The 18,833-nt window shown below is 53.4% G+C and overlaps 1 protein-coding gene across 1 annotated transcript in view; it reads right to left on the bottom strand.

Moving 5' to 3' along the window:
* Nucleotides 1-18,833, bottom strand: part of ITPK1 (inositol-tetrakisphosphate 1-kinase) — a 170,093-nt gene that overhangs the window by 35,051 nt on the left and 116,209 nt on the right. The window contains exon 5 of the mRNA XM_034993014.1: nucleotides 11,970-12,087. Coding sequence (XP_034848905.1) covers nucleotides 11,970-12,087 — 118 coding nt within the window. The remainder of the gene's footprint in view (nucleotides 1-11,969; nucleotides 12,088-18,833) is intronic.

Below are 18,833 nucleotides of genomic sequence, written 5' to 3'. Positions count from 1 at the left end.
CCCGTCCCCAGCAGGGCCGGAGAAACAGCGACGTCAGCAACGGGCCGAGAAAACATGACAGAGACGAAATGTTCGCGGGCCTGACGGTGTTCCCGGCCATGGTCAGAGCCCTCTGAGGCCACACAGTGAAAACGCTCTTCTCCAAAGGCGGGGGGCGGGGGACGGGGTGCCGCAGCTCTGACGGGGGTCCCTGACTTCAGCTTGTTCTCAGAGACAGAGGGTGGAGGGCACATTTCACCAGTGGCTGCAGCCCCTACCCTGCCTCCTGGAGGCTCCGAGGGGCCCGATGGCCTTGCTGCAGCTGCCTCCACCCTGCCAGGACCTTGACCCTCATGCTCTCTGGCTACAGGTGAGCTGTTGGGGTGGAAGTGGGGGGACAAACACTGGAAGATGTGGAATCAGCCCGAATCTGAGGCAGGGGGTTGCTTGTGGGCAGGGACAGAGGGAAAGAAAGGCCACAATTCAGACATTCCCTGGTCTGACTCTGCCCCGGTTGGCTGGATGACCGTTTCCTCCCATCGGACTGAGCTAATGACCTGTCTCCTCTCCAGGGCCCAGAGCACCGTTTGCTCTCGGGTCGCTCCAAAAGGCCAGGAACAGAGGAGCCAGACACGGGCCCGGGCAGCAACACGGACATTCCTGAGCCCGGTTCCAGCTGATGAAAACGGCTGCTGGCCACGGGGATTAACTCTAGGGCGGCTGTGTCCAGTGATGAGCGGCCCCTGCCGGACCAAGGCAGGCCCTCACTGACCCCGCTCAGCTCCAACTCCCAAAATGCAGCCAAAGCCTCTTTTGTTTTCAAGAGGGTTCAAAAGTAACATTTAAAGTGCTCTCTCTGTCAGGACATATTCTAAAAGCAGAACAGAAAACATCAGCTTGGCCCTAATGCAAAGATGGAGCCTTCCATCGATGAAACGGCCCATATTTTAAACAAGGAGACAACTTCCTTAATCCAAAAGGGGCTCTAACTAATCAACAAGAAAAAGACCAACAATCCAACAGAAAAAGGGGCAAATGACAGGAAGAGATTCATACACAGAAGAAATGCAAGGGGCCAATAAGCGCATGAAGAGATACTCCATCTGGCCGAGGACGGAAGACATGCAAATTAAGATAGGTGTCATTTCCCTGGCAGATGGGCACAGAGGAGTGAAATTTGCTCAAACTTTCTAAAGAACAAGCCAGCAGTACCTGCCCATGTGAGAAATGTTTATAAAAATCTCTGAGAAATTCCACTTCTAGGGATTAATTTTACAGAAATATGCAAAGATCTATGCTTACTACAACCCAGCTTACAAAAACAATTAAACCGGAATGACCTTATGAGCTCAGTATAATCGAGTGAACTATGACTCTTTCAATCACGTGCTGAAATATTTTGTTGCCACCAAAAAGAGCCAAGCATACCTCTCTCCCTCTTCTTTTATGGGCCATGGAAAAAAGGCAAGACAGGGGCGCCTGGGTGGCTCAGTTGGTTAAGCGACTGCCTTCGGCTCAGGTCATGATCCTGGAGTCCCGGGATCGAGTCCCGCATTGGGCTCCCTGCTCGGCAGGGAGTCTGCTTCTCCCTCTGACCCTCCTCCCTCTCATGCTCTCTGTTTCTCATTCTCTCTCTCTCAAATAAATAAATAAAATCTTAAAAAAAAAAGAAAAAAGGCAAGACAGATACTAAGTTAGGGAAAAGACAAGTTTTATGAGAACACATGTAATATGATCCTGTTTCTATTTTTTTAAGTACATATTTGTACATGTATGTATATGTACACGTACATGTACATCTAGAAAGATGGATTCCACACTGCTAAAAGCAGCTGCCTCTGGGACAAGGTCAGATCTGTGCACAGTAGGAGGTGAGCAGCACCCAGTCTGAGAATTCCTAAAGTGTGTTGGATGGAGCAAGCCTCTCACCAGAAGCTCTACAAAGAGGAAGCAGAGGACCTATGACCGATAAGGTGGAAAAAGTCAAATACTGCCATATTCCATTGATTCTAAGACATGTGATTTTTCATTTTCCATCTCTGAGGTTGAGATGTGTCTCATCATTGATGGTGTATCACAATTTAATTAGCACTTTTCCCCTTATTAGTGGGATATAAACTACCAGTGTGTCTTCCCATCAGGGATAAAATTCAGTACCCTCTAGAAGACTCAAGATTCACATTAGCATGCTAAAGGCTCTGAGAAGTTCTGCAGCAGAGAACATTCTCCAACACGATCCCCCTTTCTTTTTCCTTCTTAACTCTCATCTTTGCCTTTCCCTTTACTTACAAATGAGATGATGGTAGGGCATAGTGAAGTGCCCTCCTAAGGACGTCTGCAAAAGTCCAGGTTTGAAGAGGGGCACGCTTACTTTTTAAAAATTCAATACAATGACCATTTGGCAAATACCACCATAGCAACTCTTGTTATCAAGAACCATCAATGGATGCTAAAACACCAGGCAAAGTATGATGAGAAACAGCGTATCTGCAAAGGATCGCCTTAAAAGATAATTGCCAATTACAAAGAGAAAAATAGAAATGAACAATGGAGAAATGGGACAGCCTTCCAACCAAATGACAGATAGAACCCATATCCAGGTCATGCCCTCCTGAGACACAGGACGTGCAAAGGAGGGAAAAGCATTGCCGGTGTGACGTTCCTGCCCAAAATGAGTAATGCCAAACTAATCCAGGAACACTGGGGAACATCCCAGAAGCCCAAACTGAGGCAGGGCCCTTCCAAAGTGTCATGGTCATGAGAGAGAAACAGCCTGAAGCCCTGTCCCGGATGCGAGGAGGCCACAGAGGAGGACAACCAGAAGGAGGGTCACAATGGGGAAGCTGGGGACATTGTTAATGATAGTACCGCTACTGATGTGAATTCTCTGGTTCGGAGAACTGTATCATGGTCACGGGAAACATTACCTCAAGATGCAGCCGTGGGAAGGGTATAAGGGAACTCTGTGGACGAATTTTTCCAACTTTTTTGGTCAATCTAAAATTATGCAAAAATAAGTAACTACACTAAAAACTGTAGAACAGGAACTTTACTATTAAACTATAATTGAGATGAAAAAGCCACTAAGGATAGGACAAAAGCCCTGCATGTGCTACATGAGGGGTCACCCTGAAGATTCTCATTTGGGGAAATAAACCCAGACGATGCATTTACAAATGTGGGGCTGGGTGTTCAGGGAGGATGGACGGGGAGGGGAGCACTGCCCTGGAGGGGCCTAGTCTCATGGGGGTCACGAGGTCCACAATCCAGGAGGCCAGCACAAATCCAGCACTAAACAAGTGCAGGAACCCAAGACTGGTAGGGTCACGACACTCAGGGTGTGGTCTGAAACACACAATGCAGGGTCACCTGGGAAAATTACCATCTTCAGAATATTTATACCTTAAATGCACAACCACGTTTAATCCTTACAACCACCGTATGAGGAAAGTGCTATCATTATCCCCCCTACAGTTAAATAACTCGCCTAAATACACGCAGTGAGGGGTCAGGACAGCACCTGAACCCAGGCAGTGTGACTTGTAATGCTTCTGGGAAGATTGCTGCAGAGGTGCGGGTCCTGTGGAAAGAGCACTGAACTGAGAATCAGAAGGCATCGAGGGGTACTGGGTCAGTCCTACCGCCTCTCTGGGCTCCTCTCCTCATCTTTAAAGATACAGAGAAGCTTCAGAGGCACTGAGAGCTCAAGATCTCTTTCAGCTGGAAAGACACTAAGTGGGCCTTAAATTCACACTGAAGTGTAAATGCCTAGTGTCTGACACTTTCTGATCAACCTGACCAACAAGTATGTTTTCTCTGTCCCAGAGAAGAGCCGTTGAGATTTCTTACATGGGACCTGGGAGACTCTCAGTGTGACGGGGGAAGTGGGGGACAGGCTCCTGGGAGTCTCAAGTCTGGAGGCATTGGTCATCACAGCAAGAGGAAAGAAACTCCAGAAAAGAGAGGTAGGGTCTCAAGAGAAACATTGTCTGACTCACCAACTGACCCAGGAGCAGCCCTGCAGTATTTGCAGGGAAGAAAGGACTGGCCTGGAGGAGCCATCAGAGCCTGGTGGGGTCACTCAGGAGGGGTGGAGGGGTGAGTCTGCGGGTCAGGAGGAAACAGGGCTTCCCAGCAGGGTCTGTGGGCCAGCAGACGAGCAAGGAGCCTGGTAGCTCGTGCAGAGACACTGAGCTAGATGGAGCTAGAGGGAGGCACCTGTGGATGGAGGAGCTGCTCCTGTCTTGCTGCTTGGAAGGCCCAGTGAGAAGCTCTGAGTGCAAACAGGAAAGTTCTTTCCAAGGATGGACCTGAGTCTCCTTGGGAAGGGGGGAGGAGGGGGGCTGCAACCAGTTACCATGAGAGCTCACTTCATTCCCTCAATCTCTCCCTGGAGCCTCCAGTCCTGTGTCCTGGGCCGTGGCCAAGGAAGTGAGGAATTTGGCAGAGGACTGCCAAAGAGAAAGGGTCAGCACCAACATGGAGGGGGCGTCCCTATCGGGCATGCCATGGCAGCATGAAGGCAAGGTGGGGGTGGGGAGCCGGGCGCCGGCCTGCTGTCGTTCAGTCAGAACATCCCAGCTTTGGGACGCTGGCTTCCAGCATAACTCTAGGAAACGAGGAGGAGCAAGGGGACACTTGCACCCTCCCCCTGGAGGGAGTCACTGCATCTCCCTATCTCTGACCTGGCAGGACTAGTCTGTGGGCCTCAGCACTAGGAGGCCTGCACCCTGAGAACTCTAAGGCAAAAGCTGAGTCTGCGTCTCCAAGGAAGAGGGGCTACTGCCCTCTGGGCGCCGCCCTCAGCCTTCTGGAATGCAGTAGTATGTCAGGATGGCAGCTGCTGAAGAGCAGGCTGGGGTCTGCTCGTTCCCCAAGGTACCACTCATCTCCCGCCCCAGGGAGGCCAGAGCAGAGAGATGCCAAGGAACCAGCTCTCTGGCTGAAAGAGAATGAGCAGGCCTAGGCCTGTGGGGGTCAGGTTGACGGGGCCGGCAGTGAGCAGATGGGAGCCTATGGGACGGCATCCCTGTGCTCTGGGCTCTTCAGTCTCTACTGTGAGTCTGACTGGCAGGGCCAAACACTCTCGGGATTCGTTGGTCCCTGGGAGGGCAACGCAGAGCCTCACCTCAGAAGGGGACCTCTGAGGGCAGAGGATGAGTGGGTAGGGAGGTGGGTGGAGAAGAGAGAGACGCAGAGTCCCTACAGGACAGGGTGTCTGCACAGCAGCAGGGGGAGCCCTGGCCCCAGGCCCATGCAGCGGGTATGGCCTCTGACCTGGAGTCAGGGACAGGAGCAGACCCCACCCAGGGTCAGCAGAGGGCACGAAGATGGGTGGGATTCGGAGAATTTATGGCAAAACGCATCTGGTATAGAAAGGAGGCTCAATTTTGGAGTCAACTCAGAGCTCGACGTGAAGACTTGGCAGCTCTGAAACCTTCACCTCTCTCAAGCGCCACTTTCTGGTTTGAAACTGGGGAAGAGCACAGCTGTGCTAGGAGGATTCACCGCAAGGAGAGGTGGGGCTGCTCACCCAGGGCCAGGCCTGGTCCTGAGTATTATCCCCACAGCTCCCCGCGGAAGGGCATCTAGCTCCTCTTGGCAGGTGACACAAAAGGGAGGTTCACCAGGGCAGAGCCGGGGTTCAGGCCCAGATGCCCCCTGATGCTGGGAACGTGCCTACCTCAGCCTGGCCCCCAGATGGTGCTCAACCCACCATCCTGCTCTGCAGCCCAGCCCCCCCTCCACCTCCATCCGAACACAGGGTCTCTACGTGGGAGCTGAGCACCCACCCAAAGTCCCCATCCCCATCACAGCTTGTAGAGGCTGTGCTGCTCGCACGGCCACATGCTCTAGGAGTTGGTCTGGGCCTGGCCTGACGCCCTGTCCCCTTGGCCTCAGCACGGTGGGTTGGGCTGGCTGACACTCAAAGGAGACACAGGCAGGCAGGCACCACGAGGCCTTCCTAGAAGCCCACTCGATAGATATGAAGCATTTTCTTGGCGGGCTGATCCAAAACTCTGGCCTCCTGCACAAAATCAGGCTGGAAGCTGGCTGCCTTGGGAGCAACAGTCCTCGGGGTGCATTCACTCCGGTCCCCCTTGTCCTCCACGACTCCAGGCCCTGCTACCCACTCCCAGCTTCTGCCACACGCCTCCCACCTAGAACCCGGGCACCCAGCAGGACCAAGGAGAGGGACCTGACCACCTGTGACACTGAATTCTGGGCCACACCCACTGCCACGAATAGGGCCAGACCTGCTGTACACCGCCCCCCACGGAGGTGATGGCAACCCCCCGGGGACAGATGAGCCGACTACTCGGAGAGGCCCGGTGACCGCCCAGGCCGAACGAGGGGCGCTGAGCCCAGGTCTGTCAGCACCAAGGCCTGTTCTTGTCCACGACCCTGCACGGCCGCTCTCAAACGGAGCAGACAGGATTCCCGTTTCCTCAGTAACTCCAGGGGGCAGGGACTCCCCGGCACTAGCAGCAGAGCTGCTGATTCTCTGCGGTGCGGACCCCCAGGGACCTTCTGTGGTCAGTGTCATCTCCTGAACACCAGAGGGCACCCCAGAGTGCCATGAGCGGGCACACTTGCCCCCAGGCAGCAGAGCCCTGCTCTACAACCATCGGGGCTTCGGGCTTCGGCCTCACTCGGTCCCTGCTGTCAGGGACGGCGGGGGTGGAGGCAGGACACCCACACCAGCTAAGAGCACAGACGGACAGCGCTGGGTTCAAATCCCAGCTCTGCCCCCTAAGTAGCTCTGCGGCCTGAAGGGACAAGCTCGTGCACTTCAGTGTGGAACCTTTCTCACGGGTCACGGTGCGGAAGAAATCAGCTCACACGTGTACTGTGCTCCCAACAGTGCCTGGCATGCAGTAGGTGCTCCCCTGGGGCCCACCTGCGTGCTGACAAAGCAAGCTCAGACAGGAGAGTGACCTGCTCAGGCCACACGACGCAGGGGACTCAGGCAGGTCTGCGGCCCAAGCCTTGACTGCAAGCCCCCTCCCGGCCTCTCCTTTCCCGCCCACAGGCCTGTGCCATGCACCAAAGAGGGACAACCACTACCCCCCAGCTCCACCACAGCCCTCCCACCCCGCAGTCCTCGCCCGATGGAGGCTCTGTGGGGAATTAGTCCTCCAGGCTCTGAGGAATGTTCCTTTCTCTTCACTTGCTGTCTAGACTACTCCGTTTTTCAATCCGGCTTCCCAGCAGCCTCCAAGATGAGCCCTAATTAAATTCCCATAAAACCACAGGCAGAAATGCTCCCATCCGTGGTGTGTACTTCCCTCCCCAGGGAGGCCTGGTGTCCCGATGGCTATCTGTCACCTCCAGAGCACCTGTCACCCACCTCTGTCATCGGCTCTGAAGGGTCTCTTGAGCCCTCTGTCCTGTGGCCTGGTGCCCTCCATCAGCCACTGCCCACCCCCACCCCCCGGGCCAAGAAGACCAGCCTGTGTCCTCCAGCCACAGTACAGTTTCTCTTGAACTCTTGGCCAGTTCAGGAGCCAGCTACAACCTTGCCCAGAATCGCTCAGCCTGGGGTGGCAGAGCCAGGCCTTTGTTTCGGGGCTTCCATCTCAAAATCTTGGCCCTGTACAGCGAAGCAGGTGGCAGGGAGAGAAAAGGCCTGCAGATGCGTGCTCGGCAATCACGACTTGTTGACCCAGCCTCCCCTGCCCCCACCCCAAGACCGTACCAGCTGTACCAGGCAATGTTCCATTTCTGGGAGGTTCCTGCCCTTGGTTTACACTGGATCCAGGTTCAGTGGCATCTGTGCCTCTGGCTAAGGGGTGTGGGTGCAGCCCCGCCCAGAAACAGTCATCTATTAGAGAACCCTGTGGCCCAGAACGCTCTGGGGGGGGGTCACTCTGCAAGCCTAGTGACCTCACGCTGCTTTGAGCTGCTCTGTGGAAGAACTTACTGCTAACGTCACAGGCTGAGGCCACAGCCCCCAGCCAGCTGGAGGAGGAAAGGTCATTCCAAGAGTCATTCACCCATGGATTCCCCAGGTAGCAACCCACTTCTCAGAAGGTGAGATGGCAGACAACTAGCTCTCCCTCGAAACTCATTCTCCCCTTTCTTCCAGTGAAAAAGCTCCCAAATTTTAGCTGGGCACATGGCTGCCCAGAATAGAGCCCACATTTCCCAACTCCCTTACAGCTCAGTATGGGACTCGGTCCTGGCCAATGATGTGTGGACAGAGCACCATGTTGTGGCTTTCAGAGCTTTTCCTTAAAAGATAACTAGGGCTACCTCCCCTTGCTTCCTTTTCCTCAGCTCCTCCTGACCCTTATGTCTAGACCCTGGATGTGATGGCTGGAGTTTCAGCAGCACCACCGTGGACCAGGAGGCTCACATCACAGAATGATCAGCTGGAAGAAGTCTGGGTCCTTCCTCTGGGCTTTTCTGAGAGAAATGAGGTTCTATCTCATTTAAGCCACTGTTATTTCAGGTCTCTGTTGCTACAGCAACTTGAGTGGGGGGTCCCTGAGGCGGAGAAAAAATCCTGCCTCCCTCCAGGCTCTGAACCAGAAAAGGATGAATGTTGGGAGCATGGAACCAAGACGGTGCCGAGGTACTCAGATGGGGAGCTGGGGGCTCCAGGCAGCAGCCCTCACCTGTTTCCACAGCTGACGCTCTGCATGGAGACAGCGTGCTCCCCTGCTCCAAATGCTCCGCCGCTATTCCTGGAAGACCCCCACCCCCACCGCAGAGCAGGGAGCCCCGGGCACATCCCCGCAGCAGCCGCCTAGGCTCTCTTGAGGCAGGCAGAGCCCCCTTGGCATGAAAGACAGTGAGTGACGCCCTGAGGTCTCCAGCAAGCCCCTTCCTTCAATGCAAAAGCAGTGTCACTTGGACTGCTCTAATTGTCTGGGGAACTTACAGGGTAATTATGGCCATTTACAGCATGCTTAACAGGGCTGCCTCCAGGAATAGCAGGAGTGGGGCGGAGGAGTGCTGGGGATGTGGGGATGTGCCTCCCAGAGAAGGTTCTCTGCATCTTCAGGGAGGAGCAGCCCCGGCTCTGGGAGGCTGGAAGGTGAGAGCCAGCACTGCTCCCATAAGAACAGCTGTGGGGGTGGGGAGGGGGTCAGGAAAAGGCTCCAGGAAATCCCAGCTTCTGCCCACCCTCCTGGAAGAATACCAGCCCAGCTCGGTGTGCACGATAAGGAAAATCCAGGGCGCAGCGGTCACGGCCCACCCACAGAACAATTCCTGCTGGCCTAGGCCCAAGCCTGCCATTAGGGTTCTACAGTCAACACGTTCCTGCCCAGCATGGAGGGGGCTTCCCCACCCCCCATCCCCATCCTGCAGGCAACTCCTGAGCTGAGGACACCTGAGTTTGAGGTTTCTTGAACCCAGCAGAGTGGAGGCTGATTCTTTCCCCACTGGGGGTCGGTCACCAGCCCCTCACACGTGTGGCTCAGTGTGGGTGACCCTTACAACAGAATATAGGTAATGGCCATTAGAACCTGTCTCCAGGCCATGTCTGCACTGATCTAAAATGTATGCTCATGTCCTCACTCACCAGCTCACACTCCTTCAGTGGGTGGAAGTGCCCAACTGCACAAGGCATTCCAAGTCCCCCACACTGACCCAATGGTCTGTGAGGCATGCACAAGCACCCCACGCCACAGCCATGTCCCACTTTGCTCATGCCACTGTCCTGTCTGGGAGGCCCAGGCTGCCACCGCAGTCTTGCCCACCAGGGACAGTCCTGTTTCCTGTGCACACTGCAGTCCGACCCGTCACCGGTCCCCCGCTCCCCGACTGTACACACTCACACTCCAGGCCCCTGCTCCTCCTTGCCCGCAGCCCTGATTCTCTACCCATGAAAACTGAGAGAGACCCCAAGATCAGTCCCTTCCATCATAATGGGAGATGTGCCAGCAGCTGCCATTCCCAGGGGACATCATGAGCCAGGATCCATGCTAAGTGCTCATCAGATGTCATCCCGGTTATCTCAACCACAGGCCCGGTGGACAAACCACTTATTGTCAACATCTGAACAGAGAACAGGCAAAGCTAGGTCAAGGGACTTGGCCAAGGCTACATGGCAGCAAGAGCCCAGATTCAGATATGACCTCAGTCTGTCTCCCCGCAAAGCCTGCACTCTTTGCTCTGAAAAAACTCTCCCAGCGGTGTCCTCCCTGACCCCATCAGTACGTATCACTCTTCTTGTGGACTTGAGGACACGAGACATGGCTGCTGACCTGCAACTCCTCCCACGACTCGGCCCTTCTCATCAGGATCGGATTCATCTCCTGTCCCGTCACACACAGTTGGTGTCCAATGCACACAACTCCTGGGAAGGGGTGGATTTCCAGTTTAGCCAGAACATCCCTACAGAGATCTTCCTTCTCATCTGAAGGTTCTAGTCGGACCCGGGGAAGGAATGCAAAGGGAAGGGAAGTTGACATCATCACTGACCATTCCAGGCCCAAGGGGGAAAGGATGCTGGCATGCTGAAAAGGCATGCCGTCTGGGGGCCACCCAGGAAGGTCACGCTTCATGCCACCTGCTGAACGCCAGGCACCCTCAGAAACAGGCCTCGAGACCCCTTCCAGGACAGCCAGGTCCAACACCCAGCTCTTCCATAGGGTATGTTCCTTAGAGAAGCAAGGAATCGCCAACTCTCCTGGCCAAGGTCCATGCCACCAGGTGCTTACTAGATGCAGGGCCCTCTGGCCGCGGACACGTAAGTTAAGCTTAGGGGCTACGAGCTGACAGCCCAAGTCGGGGAGACCCGGTGGGATGCTGCCTCTGTTATGCACAGGCTGTGCGATGTCGGCCCATCTGCTAGCCTCTCAGTCTCCCCTACTGTCTGCAAAACAGGGAGGACACCCACTTCTATGGGCACCGGAAGAGAGAAGGCAAGGAGAAGGCTTAACCTTGCAAACAGGCTGCCTCTGGTCTGGCGAGCCAAACTCTTCCCACCGGTCCCACCACCACACGAAACAAGGGCAGGCCAAGCACCCCCCAGGTCAAGGGCCAGGGTAGGCCACACTCATGGTCTGGACGGCAGGAGTGGGGGCTGCCTCTCCCGCTCCTTAGGTGGATCTTCACACGGCCCCAGGACACAGGCAAAGCACTTCTCCTCAGAATTAAACAACTCTCAGCAGGGACACGCCTGGGCCAGGCAAAGAGAACTAGGTTACTGTTAACATGAATCTTTCCCAAAAAGCCCTTCTCAGGGCGCCTGGGTGGCTCAGACGGTTAAGCGTCTGCCTTCGGCTCAGGTCATGATCCCAGCGTCCTGGGATCGAGTCCCGCATCGGGCTCCCTGCTCCTTGGGAGCCTGCTTCTCCCTCTGCTTCTCTCTCTCTGTCTCTCATGAATAAATAAATAAAATGTTTAAAAAAAAAAAAAAAAGCCCTTCTCACATAAACAAACACCTTGGGAAGGCAGTCCAACTCCTCTGGAGCGGCCCGGCCCAGGAAGGTGGGCAGAAAGAGTCCTCAGAGACAAGGGGATGTTGCTGGCTGGAAAAGCGCCTGCAGCTAAGCGGGAGGCTCCCGCCCTCGGGAACAGAGCGTACCCCACGAGGTCCAGCCGCCACGTCACACATCTCCATGTGTTTGATTAAAGGCCCTTCAATCTCCTTGCCCAGTTACGTAACTCCCCTTCCCTGCCCACTGCTCCGCTATTCTACACACTCTCCTGCTCTCGAACCGCTGTGTTGTCGGGACACTTCATCACTCTGTGGGCTCAAGACAACAAAACAAAACCGTCTTGAAGTGCTTGCAGACGCTCTGTCTCCCAAAGAGCACCCTGGGGCTTTTATTTCCTAACTCTGCTGGGCAGAGGAGGAGAGAAAAAGGCCCTGCCCAAAATGTGTGCCCCCGGGGAATTCAACCCCTTCCTGCCCCAAAGGGTTTAAAAAAGATCAGACACCCCGTCCTCCCCCTTCCCCGCCATGCAACGACCACCTTGTCCCTGTGGAGGTGGGCCACCTGCCATGGGGGCCAAGCCACGTGTGTCCGTACCTTTCATGAAGGCCTCGATCTTCCGGATGAGCTCATAGGACTTGGAGCGGTCGAGCAGGGTCCTGATGGCAGGAAGGGGGTCCAGGACAATGGTCTCAGGGTGCGCATCGATATATTCCTGAAAGGAAAACACACCTCTTCCGGTTGGAGGCGGGAGGCTGAGGCAGAAACGAGGTTTCCGCAAGATTCCATCCCACGCACCCTCACGGCATCCACCCCCCTCCCCTCCCTCCCTCCACCAACCCTGACTTCGGACTGGGGCTTCACACTGGCTGGGGAGGATCACGTGACGCTGGTTAGACCAATCAGCACCTTCCACCCTGGCCACTGGCTCCAGAAGAGGGCACGTGACCCGAGTCGGTCCAATCAGACGCAGGCTCAGAGCTCTTGCCCGGGATGCTGGGACAAGACCATTCTCTCCCACATTGAGGGGCCCGGGCAGCTGGCAGCAGTCACCCTGCGATCTGAAGGAGAAGCCTGACAAAGCTAAAACTGAGAAAGGGAGGCCAGAGTGAGAAAACAGAGCTGACAAAAGGAGCGCAAGCAGGTTCGGGTCAGCTTGTTTGGCCCCCGGATAGAGCCTCGACTGAAACCAGCCTGCTGCCCGTATGGATGACACTCGAGGAGAGTGGCCCAGCACCCTGCACGGTAAGGATTGTGGGGCAGGGCCAGCGAGAGCGGAACCAATGCTGGGATTCAGGAGAGGGAGGGTAGAAGGCAGGATGAGAAACCAGCCCTGAGGTACCCCTGCAACATGCTTCTTCACCTCCCACTAGCTTCCGGGCAGACTGCGAACATGCAAGCAGGGCTGTGACCGAATCAGCCTTTAAGGAAGTTAGGATCTCTCCTTGGGGAAATAACGCTAAGGCACATGAGGAACGAGAAACTACCGTCTCTAACAAAATTCAACAAGAGACTGGGCAAAATGTCTCCAGGAAAGGAACACAAGGATCCCGGCCCTGCCACTTGGCACCTCTGTGACTACGGGAGCCCAAGCCACATCAGTGGGCCAGAGCAGCTCAGCAGGCAGATGCAGTAAATGGGACCCTCCGCCTGGCCCCCGAACACTGATTCTAAGAACAAAAATATGGAATGCTGGAGTAACAAGAGAGGGGCTCAGACAACCAGCTGTTGTTATTGTGAGCTGAATTGTGTCCTCAACAGATCTGTTCAAGCCCTAAGCCCTGGTGCTTGTGAGTGTGACCTTATTTGGAAATAGTGTCTTTACAGATGGAAGCAAACTAAAATGAGCCCACACGGGATTAGGATGGACCCTAATCCATTGACTGGTATCTTTAAGATGGGGGAAATCTGGACAGAGACACACAGGGAGAAGGCCATCTGAAGACAGAGACAGTGATTAATGTCATGCCTGCCGAGGACCACTGGCCACCGCCAGAAGGCAGGAAAGCAGCATGGGCCAGATTCTCTCTCGGTGCCTCCAGAAGGAACCAACCCTGCAGACACCTTGACTTCAGACGTCTAGCCTCCTTAACTGTGAGAGGAAAAAAAATCCCTGTTGTTTTAAGCCACCCAGTTTCTGGTGCTTTGTCAAGACCACCCCAGGGAATGAATACACCAGCTTAATTCATCCCCCTGCCCACCCAGTCTACAAGATCAGTCTGCAAGGTCAGCAAAGGCCAAGAAAAAAGCCACAATGCTTCTTTTCAAATCAGCCTTATCAACAAAAAAGAAAGCGCCATTTGGAATTACTCTTTTTTCCGGTGAACCTATTTTGGTTCCTAGTAATCATTTTTAAGAGCTCTCAACACAAAGCTAGAGATTTATATCTCCTCCTCCTGTGAAATCTGCTCCCCCCTTGTGTTTCATACCAGAGTATCTGGTTATGGGCTCATTTGTATCTTTTTCTTTGAATGTTTAAAAAAACTTCTCTGTCCCTAATGGGTGGACAGTACATGCCCATGGGGAGCCCTTCTTCCCATCCTCACACCCATGAACTCTGTGGGGCCAACACACTCTTGGCCCCTCTCCCTGCACACCCATCCTATAGATACAAACACAGAAGAGAAGCCACCTTCCTCCTCCTCCCGAGAGAGGCAGCCATCAGCAAGTCAGCTCAGTTCCTGGCCCACTTCCCTGCTTATACAGAACAAGCCTGGCAGCTGATGTGGGCGAGTCCACGTTTGCCACCCACTGGAGCCGTGAAGACAAGCTGAGAAGTGTCTTTAAGGAAGGTTTATCCAAAACTGCCTTCACGCCAGGGGCCATGCCCAGCTCTACTCTCTCCAGCCTCAGCCTCGTGTAAGTGCCTACATCTCTCCATGGCAGGCTCCCCATCAGCAACTATCCCCTGTCAACACTGTTCCTTTGACCCAGGTCTACACTGCCTCAAGAGTAGGTCATTCATGAGACACCAAGATTCCTGCATACATATGAAATCATATTACTGTCTTCATGTTAAAAGGTCATCCACACAACAAACTACACATCATTCACAGTGCTCAGGGCATCGTGCAGAGTACTAAAGACACACGAATAAATGAAAGTTTTCTAGGCTTTGCCCTACTGGATCTATAATCCTGGCCAATGAATTCATGTTCTGGGTTATGACCTGAAAGTACTGAACTGTCCCCACACCCCCTGTTCCTCCCCTACCCCAACATGCCAGGAAGCAACCTGGTACAGAGGGAAAATGAGGGCCCAGGACTCAAGAAACCCAGGTTCCCACTGTTACCACCTTCCAGGGTCACCCTGGGCAGGCCACTCGGCTTCTCTGGGCGTCAGTTCCCTCATCTGTGACTTAAAAGCCTAAACTGGAAAAACAGAGGACTGGTGATTACGGAGGCAGGCTTCGGGGCCACACATGGGGGCTGTTTTAGAACTAGATGGACAGCCACCTGCTGGAGGCATGACAGAGAACGCTTGCTGCCTTCCTTCTGGAAGGAGGCAGTATCAGGGATGCAGGCTTCGATGGGCTGGCCCAGGTCTCCCCAGCAAGTGCGTCCCCTCAAGTCCAGACATACTCCTTCCTCCCCCTCGAAAATCCCCCCCCCCCCCCCCCACCCAGTCCCAAGAAGAGTATCTGAGTAGTTGCTGGATCTGGTTCCACTTTTATGCGTTAGGGCAGTGACCTTTAAAGAGAGAACTCCAAATCATTAAGACATGAATTTAAGCCAAACTCATGAGGGAAAGAAGTTAGAAAAAACCAAGGGGGAAAATATCTGACAAGCAGGCGCCAACAAGCTTTTGACCCAGGATGAAAGCATCAGTATTAACAGAAGAATTATTCCTAAACATGATCTCTTTCGGGACAAGGACAGAGAGGGCAAAGAAAGAGTTTTTCCAATCACCCCGCTATCCACAAGTGGATTTCCTTCCAAGCCTTTCAGCTTATCTATTGTACCACAGGCCTCATGCATTTTTCACAAGACTCGTAGAATTACCAAACAAATTGCTGGAAGGGTGAGCGCCCTGTACCATTTTATCACCACTCAGAAGAAGAAAGGCCCAAACGGTCTCCATGGCAAATGGTAAACACATGTTCCTTTAGAGCGCCTGCCGCATAACACCTACAAAGGGAGCCTGGACCTTAACAAGGGGGAGCCCGGCTTGAAGCAGACTGAAAAGGGGGGAGAGCAGAGACAGACAGCCCTGGTCAGAGGGCCAGGAGGAGGGCTAGAGAACACAGACTATTGAGGGGATGAAGGGGAAGAGGCCAGCCAGGTGCCCCCCCCCCCCCCCCGCCCCACTCCCAGGCCCAAGGGATGATGATGCCAAAAGGGACGCTGAGCCCTCTCTGCTGGGCTGGGGGAAGTCAACGTTTCCCCACTGAGAATGTGAGCCAAATGAGAGGACCAGGATAGGATGAACCCCACAGATCCCATTTCCTCTGCAGTTCCATTTATGGACAGGAAATGAGCAGGGAGACACAAGAGTTTGCTCTTATCTAACAGAAAATGCAGGCAGAAGTCCCAAGTTCAAATCCTGCCTCTTCCACTTACCCTATGTCTATGAAAAAGAAACTGCAGTTTATCTCTGAGATTCTGTTTCCTCGTATGCAAAATGTGCATTTTTTCCTCCAAAGACTCACCTAATCTGAGAGAGAGCGCGCACGCGCGCACATGCATGCATGCACACAGTAGGGACAGAGGCAGAGGGTAAGGGAGAAAGAGAATCTCAAGCAGACTCCCCGCTGAGCACGGAGCCTGACCCGGGGGGCTCCATCCCCTGACCCTGAGATCATGACCTGAGCCCAAATCAAGAGTTGGACACTTAAATTGACTGAGCCACCCAGGCACCCCTGCATTTTATTTCATTTTTTTAAGGATTTTATTTATTTATTTGACAGAGAGACAGTGAGAGAGGGAACACAAGCAGGGGGAGCAGGAAAGGGAGAAGCAGGCTTCCCGCCGAGCAGGGAGCCCGACGTGGGGCTCGATCCCAGGACTCTGGGATCATGACCTGAGCCAAAGGCAGACGAGCTTAACGACTGAGCCCCCCAAGTGCCCCAAGGCACCCCTGCATTTTAAATAAAACCTATCTCAGGGAGCTGCTGTGGGCAACAAGACCCGGACATGAAAGGAGTTGGTTGATAGAAAAACAAAGAGGATTCTCATGATTGGACAACATGTGGACTCTCGGCACCAAACGTGACCCAAGGTCTCCGAGCTCATCCTGCCGTGCCCCATGCAGCAGACTGCGGGGCAGGCCAGCCCTGCACCTGCGGCGAGCAAAAGGGCTCTTCTGGCCGGGATCACCCCTCCTGTCGACGCCCAGAGCACCGCACAATCCCCTAGCCGGCGGCAGGCCAGGCTGTAGGGCGCACCCCTCTGTGGACAGGTCCTGGCAGAGCCCACAGTGCCAGCCGGCTCCTTCCGGGGGTAGCGAGAAGTGCCTGTGCCCAATTCCTGCCCCCTCAGTTCTCCGAGGTCGTGGACGTTCTGGCCCACTCCCCCAAAACACTGCAGGCCCCTTTTTAGAAATGGGTTATTCATTTTTTAGAGCTGCATATTGAAATGATTTACAGATTAAATACGACACGTGGAATTTGCCTCAAAGTAACCAGGCACAGGAGATGGTGAGAGAAGGAGGTGAGGCAGAGCGAAAACGAGAGTGGTCATAAGTCGCTAACTCGTGAAGCTGGGTGGCGGTACGGGGGAGGGTGTTGCAGCATTCTCTCAGGTATTTTTAAATTTCTGTAACAAAATAATTGGGGACAGAATGGAGGGAAGGGGTGAAGTAACCAGGTCCTCCCTTCCTTCAACCGCACACACCCCTGGTTGTGCCAGAGCCCGATTCAAACACCAACACTATCTTTCCAGAAGGAGTAAGAGGCATCCAGCCAGATGGGAAACACAGTGAGAGATTAATTATGGAAAAGATAATAAATAAAAATAATCATCACCGTAATTTTTAAGTAATAGCAGCCACCATTTACCTAGGACCGGCTGGGCTACATGCACACTGCTGAGAAAATATTGCTTATTTTAAGCACTTTTTTTAAGCATGTTTTAAGCATGTCCTTTAATATAAAAATCCTATGAGGTGAAGCCTCAAACTATAGAACTCTTAGAAGAAAGCACTGGTGTACATCTTCATGGCCTTGAATCAAGACAGTGGTTTCTTAGATATGATACCAAAAGAAAAAAAGAAAAAAGAAACTATATCCTTGACATTAAGGAGCTTCTGTGAGTCAAGGACACCACCCGCCTCAGACCTGGCGCAGAGCCTCACCTCATGGCACCCATGACCCAGCCGCTAAAAGGCCACCAGCCAGGCACAGCCTAACCTCTAACCTCCATGGCAGGGTTGGGCAACTCAGGCCCACTGGACAGTTCCTGCAATCTGCCCTGTCGGGGTGGGGGACCTGGGATAGAAGCAGCAACACCACACGGAGCACTGGAAGCGCCTTCTCCTCTCTAGGCCTCTTCCTCCTCTGTAAGGTAAAGGCCAATCCTGTGAAAAGGTTACATGCACGGGGGCCGGAGGCGTCGAGACCTGGGGTAGAATCCTGCCTGCCCCCCTGTGATTCCGCCTCCAAGAGCCTCAGTCCTCATCTGTTAACTGGACACTGGCACAGCTCCTACCTCACAGGGTGTTTTAAAAGAAACAGATTTATTGAGATAGATTTCAGATACCATGCAACTTACCCACTTAAAGCTTACAATCCGGGCGCCTGGGTGGCTCAGTTGGTTAAGCGACTGCTTTCGGCTCAGGTCATGATCCTGGAGTCCCTGGATCGAGTCCCGCATCGGGCTCCCTGCTCGGCAGGGAGTCTGCTTCTCCCTCTGACCCTCCCCCCTCTCATGTGCTCTCTCTCTCATTCTCTCTCTCTCAAATAAATAAAAAATCTTTAAAAAAAAAAAAAAGCTTACAATCCAAGGATTTAATATGTTGACAGAGTTGTGCAACCATCGGCACAGTTAATTTTAGGACATTTTCATCACCTCAAAAAGAAAAAAAAAAAAAATCTCATACCATTTAGCTATTAGCTTCAATTCACCCATTCCCTCCAGCCCCTGGAAATCACTTTTTGTCTCTACAGACTTGCCTATTCTGGACACTTCATATAAATGGAATCAAATGCGGTCCTTTGGGACTGCCTTCTTTCACTTAGCATAACGTTTTCAAGGATCATCCATGCTGTGACACGTGGCTGAATAATATTCCACTGTGTGGATATACCGGATTTGTTTATCTGCTCATCAGGTGCTGGGCATCTGGTTTGTTTTCAGCTTGGGGTTACTACGAATAACGCTACTATGAACATTTGTATACAGGTTTTTGTGTGGACTAATGTTTTCATTTCTCTTGGATCATACACCAGATATTCTTAGGGTAAGAATGCAAAAGATCACAAAACTTCTCAGCTGCTCAAGCGTGGATGTTTTAGGTAGCAATCAC

The sequence above is a fragment of the Mirounga leonina genome, unplaced genomic scaffold (assembly GCF_011800145.1).
Source record: "Mirounga leonina isolate KUSES-001 unplaced genomic scaffold, KU_Mleo_1.0 Mir_82, whole genome shotgun sequence".
NCBI classification, from domain to species: domain Eukaryota; kingdom Metazoa; phylum Chordata; class Mammalia; order Carnivora; family Phocidae; genus Mirounga; species Mirounga leonina.
Note: the sequence above shows the minus strand (reverse complement) of the source record. Positions and strands in the feature narration are given on the sequence as shown.